The 10,525-nt window shown below is 35.8% G+C and overlaps 1 protein-coding gene across 1 annotated transcript in view; it reads left to right on the forward strand.

Annotated features, from left to right (window-relative positions):
- The window catches only part of ankrd27 (ankyrin repeat domain 27 (VPS9 domain)), a 494,306-nt gene extending 485,205 nt beyond the window's left edge, over nt 1-9,101 (forward strand). The window contains exons 23-25 of the mRNA XM_051932226.1: nt 6,139-6,208; nt 6,414-6,486; nt 8,038-9,101. Coding sequence (XP_051788186.1) covers nt 6,139-6,208; nt 6,414-6,486; nt 8,038-8,187 — 293 coding nt within the window. The 3' untranslated portion in view covers nt 8,188-9,101. The remainder of the gene's footprint in view (nt 1-6,138; nt 6,209-6,413; nt 6,487-8,037) is intronic.
- The last annotated feature ends 1,424 nt before the right edge of the window (nt 9,102-10,525 follow it).

Consider the following 10,525-nt stretch of genomic DNA (forward strand, 5'->3'; position numbering starts at 1 on the left):
GCTTATGCCCTCCTTTTCCACTCCAGAGGCCTTCTTCCAAAGTTTCTTAAGTCATCTCCTTTCTTGAACGAGACGCTTAATTTCCTGTTGCCTCCTGGAAACTGGTGGGGTTGGAGCCTGCTTAGCGCCTTTTGGTTCTTGTATTCTGAAGCGTTCTTCCCCATACTGATAAATAATGTCTCCCATTCTCTCCAACTTCTTATCCACTGTGCCTCGAAGTTGCTCGAGGGTTAAGGTCAAGTCAGAATTCACCATCTGCCACAGCTTTTCCTCCCCAGCACCGGGCCACTTCACAGCCTGTGCCCTGGGAGTTTTCCGCTCGACTGCAGGTCTTGGAGTTTGTGTGGAATCCAGCGCTGATGTTCGTTCCACCATTAATTCTGTGCTTGAGTTTACTTTCTCCATGACAGCGGTTTTGATGCACTGCAAGCTATGGTTTGCATCCAGCTGCTGCACTTCACTCAACTGATTTGACCCTTTTTGCAGAAAGTGATCAATGCAAGGCCCCTGTCTCTCTCCCCTCAAACACTTTTTCTTTCCCTGGTAAATCCTCAACCCTCGGTGGGATGTTATTTTCCTCCATCCACAGGTACATATCTGCAGTTTGTGGACTGCTGTTGTGGCTGTAGGTGTGCCGATTACTGTAGTGTTCCCTTGTACTGTGCTATCTTTACTCATAGTCATTTCCGGTCCAGTCGTTACCTTATTATCAGCCGATGAGTCTTCTTCCGCCCCCGCTCTCGTAGACTCTGGGGGTATTCTCCTTCTTTGACTTTTTGTAGCTTTGGTGGGTGTCTCCAACATGCTGAAAAGCATGGAAGACTACAGCCTTGGGCATCTAACCCAAGACTGTCCCAATGGGGTCTGTTCCCTCCTGCCAGTTATTATAGAAACGGAACACACATGAAATGCATGTGTACCAAATAACAATCTATTATTTCCACTCTAAAACTCCAGCACTTAATTCACTCCCAGATAATCAATCAAGGCATAAGCTGGGAGATGTTTGTGCACAGTCTGCTGTGGTGGGGGATGGAATAGCAGGCTGCTTGCTGCTTGTCTTAATCGGCACATTTACAGGACAAAAGACGCTGAGGGAGAGGTGTGAACGGATTTAAGGTGGGCCGGATCTATGAGTTTTTTCCGTAGGCTCTGGTAATTCTAGTGTTAATGTTTAATTTAGGTCTACCACTTATTAAATATATGGAACCAATGTAGGACGCATTTTAAGGCAAAGAAGCTGATGCTATACAGGTGCTGGTCATAAAATTAGATTATCATGACAAAGTTGATTTATTTCAGTAATTCCATTCAAAAAGTGAAACTGTATATTAGATTCATTCATTACACACAGACTGATGTATTTCAAATGTTTATTTCTTTTAATGTTGATGATTATAACTGACAACTAATGAAAGTCCCAAATTCAGTATCTCGGAAAATTAGAATATTGTGAAAAGGTTCAATATTGAAGACCCCTGGTGCCACACTCTAATCAGCTAATTAACTCAAAACACCTGCAAAAGCCTTTAAATGGTCTCTCAGTCTAGTTCTGTAGGCTACACAATCATGGGGAAGACTGCTGCCTTGACAGTTGTCCAAAAGACGACCATTGACACCTTGCACAAGACACAAAAGGTCATTGCTAAGAGGCTGGCTGTTCACAGAGCTCTGTGTCCAGGCACATTAATAGAGAGGTGAAGGGAAGGACAAGATGTGGTAGAAAAAAGTGTACAAGCAATAGGGATAACCGCACCCTGGAGAGGATTGTGAAACAAAACCCATTCAAAAATATGGGGGAGATTCACAAAGAGTGGACTGCAGCTGGAGTCAGTGCTTCAAGAACCACCACGCACAGACGTATGCAAGACATGGGTTTCGGCTGTCGCATTCCTTGTGTCAAGTCACTCTTGAACAAGAGACAGCGTCAGAAGCATCTCTCCTGGGCTAAAGACAAAAAGGACTGGACTGCTGCTGAGTGGTCCAAAGTTATATTCTCTGATGAAAGTAAATTTTGCATTTCCTTTGGAAATCAAGGTCCCAGAGTCTGGAGGAAGAGAGGAGAGGCACAGAATCCATGTTGCGTGAGGTCCAGTGTAAAGTTTCCACAGTCAGTGATGGTTGGGGTGCCATGTCATCTGCTGGTGTTGGTCCATTGTGTTTTCTGAGGTCCAAGGTCAACACAGCCGTCTACCAGGAAGTTTTAGAGCACTTCATGCCTCCTGCTGCTGACTAACTTTATGGAGATGCAGATTTAATTTTCCAACAGGACCTGGCACCTGCACACAGTGCCAAAGCTACCAGTACCTGGTTTAAGGACCATGGTATCCCTGTTCTTGATTGGCAAGCAAACTCGCCTGACCATAAGCTGACCATAACCCCATAGAAAATCCATGGGGTATTGTGAAGAGGAAGGTGCAATACGCCAGACCCAACAATTCAGAAGAGCTGAAGGCCACTATCAGAGCAACATGGGCTCTCATAGCACCTGAGCAGTGCCACAGACTGATCAACTCCATGCCACGCCGCATTGCTGCAGTAATCCAGGCCAAAGGAGCCCCAACTAAATATTGAGTGCTGTACATGCTCATACTTTTCATGTTCATACCTTTCTGTTGGCCAACATTTCTAAAAATCCTTTTTTTGCATTGGTCTTAATTGATATTCTAATTTTCCGAGATACTGAATTTGGGACTTTCATTAGTTGTCATTTATAATCATCAACATTAAAAGAAATAAACATTTGAAATACATCAGTCTGTGTGTAGTGAATGAATCTAATATACAAGTTTCACTTTTTGAATGGAATTACTGAAATAAATCAACTTTGTCATGATATTCTAATTTTATGACCAGCACCTGTCATTATCACATATTTCAACCTTCTGCAACCCTTGTGGCATTGAAACTGTGGAAAATTCTCAGGATTACAACATTTAGAGAGCTCTATATTGATAATTTGTTTGCATCTTTATTAATTAATGTCTCAGTTTAAACCTTGCAGATGCACAATTTGTGATGTACAAATTTCATTTGCTTTCTGAACATTTTTGGGTGTTTCTTATGGATTTTGGCCTGCTGATCACATAAATCACCTTTAAACTCTCCTATCACATACCATTTTATTCTAATTGTCTATTTTATGTTTTCTTCTCATATTTTATTTTAATATTTTGCCCACATACATACATAACCAGATAGACAAAAAGCTGCATTGCTATAATGGTATCTGTTTAATTGATGTAAGAAATTGAATGACCTATAATTTTCTACAAATGAAATTGATATCTTAATAATCGTCCCATAACAGTAAACAGCTCATGTGAAGCAATCCCTTGGGTGGTGTTATGTCATATACATTTCAACTACAATTGAAACATATGTGTTTATCATAAATTAGGGACACTGCTAGGAGGGATACAGATATTCCAAATGTTGTTCCATTTTACAAATGGGACAGCATAGCTGAAAATGCTTACAATGACCTGGCCACTACATATCCATTTTGTTCTAAGGCAGAAAAGTGTTGCACATAAACGATTTGTTGACCAAAATGTAGTGTCGTGGGTTTTAAATTTTCTCTGTTTTTTTTTTATGCTCACACAAGCAAAAATGAAGTTAATCTTACAAGGACAGTTAAATTGTATCATTTTAAAACATACTTTGCTCAAATGGACAGAATGAATTTAACACTTAAGGAAGCTGTATTGATTACTTTTACAGCCTGAGAACAGATGGGCGGCGGGGACTAAATTTGCCAAATTTGTTGGAAAATTGGCAAATTGGTGAACAGAAGGGAAATAGATATACTTGAACCGATCAGAGAGTTTGAACAAAGACATCTTTCATATTGACAGGCAGCCAATCAATTGTGTGGGACATCATATGTTTCAGAATCCCACATATTCCTTGTTTGAGGGTTAAATCAGAGCGACATCAGCAGAAGGCAAAGCAACACCAGGGTGCAAGCAATGTAAGGAGAGGACAAGAGACATAGAACCATTTCATCTAATCATCAGTGGAACAACATCGATTGCTAAATCAAGAAGTTGCCCAATGACACTCATCTTTGACATCTATAATTTTCCATAAGCTTTTTCTAAAGATTATATACATCCAGATTTTACTACCAATCTTATCCTCTTATTATTTCTTGTTCTATTTTGTATTATTATTCATTTAATACATACAACATTGCTTTTAAATGCATATACTTTGTTTTAATATCTAGGGTGATTGAAATAATAAATTGAAAATTAAGTTTTGGGGCAGCCACATTACCTGCCCTTAGGGTTTATCAAGGCTAAGTGGTCGCTCCTCGAAAGAAGAGACCTTTACAGTAAAAGCAGGGCATATTTTTTTGGTTGGTAAGTGGCCTAACCAAAAGAGAAGTGCTTTTAATTGTGTAGCAGTGACACCCGTATATTTGTCAGTGCTGGTGATAAGTAAGTTCTTAAGTAGAGACTCATATTGAATACTGTGAGATATATTATGGTTCCGTTGTCTAATTAAGAATATTTATGCAAGTAAAGACTCCTGTAAAATATTGGGAAACATGTTCTCTGTTGTCTATTTAAAGATATCTATATGTGAATGTGAGGGGATGCTAAATATAATATTGTGGGGTGACTGACAATTAGGCTTTCACTAGAGACTTTGTCTACAGGATCCCTATGTGTTTTTGTATCTGAATGTGTAAAAATCTTAAGGTGTGAGAATAGACCAACTTAGTAATGGACTTGGCAAGTCCTATAAAAACCATGATAATACACCAACAAAGCTATTTTTGTCTTCACTTTGTGTAAAACTTGAACAGATGACAAATTTGTGAAAGCAATGAAAAAGGAAGATGAGGGATTTTGATATTTGAGACAAGTGTTTCCATGAATACCTGAGGCCAAGATTAAGGAACACATCTATGATGGTCCATGTTATCAATGACAAGCAGTTCAAATGTCTGTTAAGTGGGGCTGGTGGAAATTGCATTCTTGTTCAGAATTTTCTTGACAACTATAGGACACCATACTACATCCAGCTGGTTGACAACATGCTTCAAGCATGCAAAACCATGAAGAGTTTTTCCCTGTTAATCCTGATGCACTTAAGATGCACTTAATGGTGAACATGGTTAAAGGTTTCACAAGGACATTGCAATGATGATAAAGTGGTATCAGGGCAGGTGGACTCCATTAGTACTGGCCAGTTGTTGTCGTCAGTGCAAATAAGCAGCAAAACATTTTACTTCAATTGAATTAATGCAATGTGTCAACAACATTAAGCAATTAAACACACTTGATTCAATAAAAGTTAATATTGCATATCTCTAAATCGATACATTATACAGTCAATGTGAGATTTTATTTTTCTTCAGCTTGAAGCTGTCCAGCCTAGTCACCATTTAGTTTTTTCTGGAAGCAAAACTTAAAAAAAAATGTTGTCTAATGTTATCTTTAATGCTTTTTATTAAACTGTGAGAGAAATATTCCACATGGGGATCGATTTATCAGATGAACTACCATTATTGAGCAAAACCCAAAGTCAATGACTATGCTTTATCAGTATCTGAAATTATTAAAATAAAGCTGAATTTTAAAAATAATAATGCAAGAGATCTTTTCCTTAACATGAGGAGTGTCCACAATTCCTCACTCTAAAATGAGATGTCATTTGATACATCAATTGAAGCTTTGGCAGCAGCAATGCAAAATGAAGATCTCCTTAGAGAAAAATTGATGAGAAACATTAAATGATATCACGCAAAGGCAAAAAAGAGCATAAATAGTAAAATTAAATATGAAGCTCAGAGAAATATTTTAAAAAGATCCAAAAAATATTTAAGAGTACACTGACAAAAACAGAAAGGCTTAGGGACAACATACAAACTGAAACTGAACCCAGCAATCTGGAGTTTTAAGGCAGCAGTGTTAAATAACATGCCACAATGGTTCCTGGTTTTTAACAAGTATTTGTATGTAAAGAGAATACTGAAAACATGAAGCAGCAGCAATATTGTAAGGGCATAAAGTTTGCATGTTAATTTTCAAAAATAAACAATTTCAGGTTTTATCTTTTAGACTTGTGCAAAACAAATACTTTTTTGGATTTCTTTGAAAATGAGCATTTTTCATGTTGTTACAGCAACTTCATCATTGAAGAACCATAAAGAATTCAATGACCATGGAAGAAGATTTCCACATGTGGAGCCAAGGTAAAAGTGGTTACTGTTAAACTGTTAAATAACAGTTGAATCAGTAATTTTGTATGATTTTTGCAGTAATTCTTTAACCCTGTGCTCTTAACTATTGCTCTGTCTTTTAGTTCTACTAATTAAGTACATCAGCATAAAATATGTATAGTATATGAAAACTATGAAAGTTCGGTAGATTTATACATACTAGTTTTGCTTATTTCAGAACACAGCATATAAAGACAATAATTGCAAGAGACGAGAATACACCATGCTTTCTGTCATCTGGGTTTCATCAGGTAAAAATTGCCAGTGTAATTGTAATTGTGGCCTGTCTTAATAAGAAGTACTGTTTTTATTTTTATTTTTTTTTCAGTTTAATGAAAAAATTGTGTGCAAGGATAAAAAAGTAATCAATTTAAACTCATTTGTAATAATCACATTTAAGGAAAATCACTAAAGAACAAAAAATGACTTTTTAAATTGGTCATATCAATTGTATTCCACATAGTAAATAAAGAAATAGGTATTGTCAGAAATTGTTGAAGAGGTCATACTATAAAATAATTTAACATTAATATGCTAAATGTGGGGCATATGGTGCATGGCCTCAAATTCCCTGAAGGTGGTACTATTTTGCAAACATTACATAGGTAGTAAATTTGTGTCTGTAATTTAATGTATTGTTAAAAATTTTTATTAGCAAACCCAGCTTAAGCCAGCAGCACATTAGGGTTAGAGATAGGGTTAGGGGATGTCCAACGTAACCTCTGCAATTGCTGACATTTTGCCTGACAGTACCATTGCCTGCACAAAAGATTTAATGATATGGTGAGCTCAACCACAATCTCTACCCTTTCATGCTCCTTTTTTAATTCTGTCGTGGTACAACAAACACAAAATGTCAGACACACACCTCTGCTTTCTCTGCTTCCTAGTGGCCACATTGGATGCATTGTACAGTTATTGGACTGACTGAGTCCATAGAGATGTCAAATTACATAACTATGTAAAGATTTTGTAAATTACGTCTGTGGCTAAAAATAACTATAAAAGTCATGTAGTATTATGGAGGCTAGGCTTTAGTCATCAACATATTTCTTTTTTTCAGTTTTGGTGGAAAATTGCTTAATGCAGTTTGATTCTGGGCCTATGGACCCCACATTGTTTTAGCATAACTTTGTGCATGTGAATTATCAAAATATATTCAGTTCCGCCTTGAGGCTTGAAGAATAGAGACTTTCAAGTGACCATTGCTTGAATTTTCTGTGGCACAATTTAAAGGCAGCACGATCTTGTACATCTTTTTTTAATGAAATAGTTATGAACATTATCACGAATTACACTGATTATTTAAGGAGAATACAGTTTAACATTTTTCCAGTTGTTAACTGAACATTTGGGACACATTCATTCTTGGTTTGAAATTGTGAATGTGTATTGACTGATATGTAATGAAGTGTGCCATTTAATAAATTAACATTCATTTGTTTTTTCTACTTTTAGTTAGTGCTTTGATGTATGTTGAAATATAATTTAATACTGTCCTTTGATTATTGAGCTGTATGAGAAAGTAATCTGTTATTTTTTAAAATTTATTCAGCTGACATTTTACCATCACATGCTGGTAGCCACTCATATCTTCCACTGCTCCTTCCATGCTGTTCCAATGATCCTTTCTTTATCCAATTCCTGCACATTCATGCCTCACACTACTTGAGATCACAAGCAACACCATCTGCACCAGTTTTTGAGTCATGAAAGTGTGACACTTCATTTTTGCACTTGACATGTACTGCTTTGACATTGTTCATACTGTTTAAACTGTTATATGTATATTTCTTTTACAGTTACCAAATAAAATGTTTGACCAGATGAAAAATGATGAAGCTCTCGTTCAAAGCAGACTCATTACTGGCTGTTTTGAAGAAAAAGAAGGACAAAGAGAAGAAACCCCTAATTCATTCAAAAACAGTCAACAGTTTGCCCACGATTTTTAATGATTCTGCAAAAGAACATAAAACAAGGCAGAGTGATATTCAAGATTGTACATACAGGGCTAATGTAACAGCAGACATGTAGAACTGGAACAAAAATCTCAATATTTTCCATCTGTTTAATAGTCATAGTAATTCCTAAAGTATTTTCCAGTAAATGAATGAAAGATTTTCTTTGTAGCTTACAGTCATCTCACCTACAGATGATGCAGGGAGTGGAAAGTTGTCCTGAGACATTTCAGCAATATTACACAGTACTGATCAGGAAGTGTTTAGAAATCCAAACCAGCATGGAGTGAGGAGCTATACAATCAGCAATACTCTGACAAAAGGATGTTGTGATTAATTTGCACAGCCATTGTATTTTTTTTTTTGACTTTTGAATTTCTTGTTGCTTTTGGCATGTAGTAGGCAGTGATTACTAACGCACTTTAATGGAGACATATAATTTAAGTCAATATTACATATTCTTTCTGCTTTATAAATGTGATGCAGGTAAGTAATTTTAAACAGTGAAGTGAACATACAGTCCTGCGGTGGGTTGGCACCCTGCCCAGGATTGGTTCCTGCCTTGTGCCCTGTGTTTGCTGGGATTGGCTCCAGCAGACCCCCATGACCCTGTGTTCGGATTCAGCGGGTTGGAAAATGGATGGATGGATGGAAGTGAACATACAAGAGAATTTGGAATGTCATAAAAATTCCACTTTTCATATTCTGATGTTATTACCTTATTATGATCATTATAGTACAGTGGCCACTATGCTTTAGAGAACTTATACCATGCTTTTCAGTTATGTTTCACTTAAATTTGATGTTGTCAATTAAATAAATTAAATTCCAATACCATATTTGTAAATTAAACCTTTCAAATTATGGAGGGTAAAAAAGGGCATACAGCATATTATTTTAATATATATATATATATATATATATATATATATTTGGCCTGTTTTAAATCAATTGATGCATATGTATATTTAGAAATGACTAAAAGTTGCCCATGCCAGTTTTCAGTGGAGTAATTCACATTTAAATCTCCATGTCAACTTAAACTATTTTAAGGTCAAAACATATGTTCAAGTCAATATTTTCTTAATTTCTAAAAGCAGGTCTTTTGATTATTTAATAAATATTTTGCAGTAAACTGTATTGCAGATTTGTCAGTTAGCTTGAATCATATGACGGAAAAAAAACACTAATGCCATAAATGTCAAGTTTAGTGGTTTTCTTAAAAAACAGCTATTATAATGAACTGTAATTTTAGACAACAGAATCTGCATTTCCCTTGTGTATGAAAGTATAATTATGAAACAGTTTACACCTGAAGAACATTTTGTTGGTTTATTATTACTACATTTCATAGAAAAATATAGAACAGGTTAACTACAGTAACATTTATTTTTATGCACAAGTTTTTGTAAACCCTTAACTTTTATTTCTTTTTGAGTAGCATTTTGTTTTATAATTCTGTCAATGTGCCTTTATTAATATGTACCAATATATACCATAACATTAGTCATTAATACAGATGCATATTTTCAATGGGTACCATTTGGTAGTTTCCATTGACTGACTTAAAGTGGCATACATATATTTTCTCTATATCTTTTAAATGAAAGTGGCTGAGATCAACTATCAAATTTTAATTTCTTTGTTGAAACTGATGTATGTATTAAAATAAGCCATACTGTAAGTATCATTTAAAAAGATCACATGGCTTCTCTTTAGCTTCAGTTCATATGACATTTTTCCAGTTACATTTGTTTTGTAGAAGAAATATATATTTGAGTGTGAGTTTTGCATGAAACGCCATATACTATGAGCACTGACACACCTCTGTTATAGTGTGACTCTCTCAACAAATCATCTAATTAGATATAAAGGTATAGATCTAACTACTATAGAATGATAGTTTATGGTGATTTCCAGGTCATGAGATTCTAGCAGGCAGATATTGCCATAAATAAGCAGGTCCCACTTGACTATCAAACCCCTCCACATCTTTTTCCCACCAGTTTTAGCTCCACTCTCATGTCTACAGGTTTCTACAAACAGATGCAAGAGTAATGCTTCCATTCAAAAACATCGTTCAACACTTGCCGTCATGAGCTGAGAAACTTTCAAATGCCAGTGCTTGTTTCTAAAGCATCTAACTGGTTTTCATAGCTGTCTATTGCATTGCGTCAGTCTAATTAATTTTTTTTTATTTATTTTGAAAATTCTTGATAGCTATTGGTACCCAGCTATATCATATTTTAATTGCTTGCAAAATGTATTTCAATGGGCAAATATAAATTAGATTTGACTCAAAAAAACTGCAGTTTACTCAGCCTTAGTAGCT

Source organism: Erpetoichthys calabaricus, chromosome 9 (assembly GCF_900747795.2).
Source record: "Erpetoichthys calabaricus chromosome 9, fErpCal1.3, whole genome shotgun sequence".
Lineage (NCBI taxonomy): Eukaryota > Metazoa > Chordata > Cladistia > Polypteriformes > Polypteridae > Erpetoichthys > Erpetoichthys calabaricus.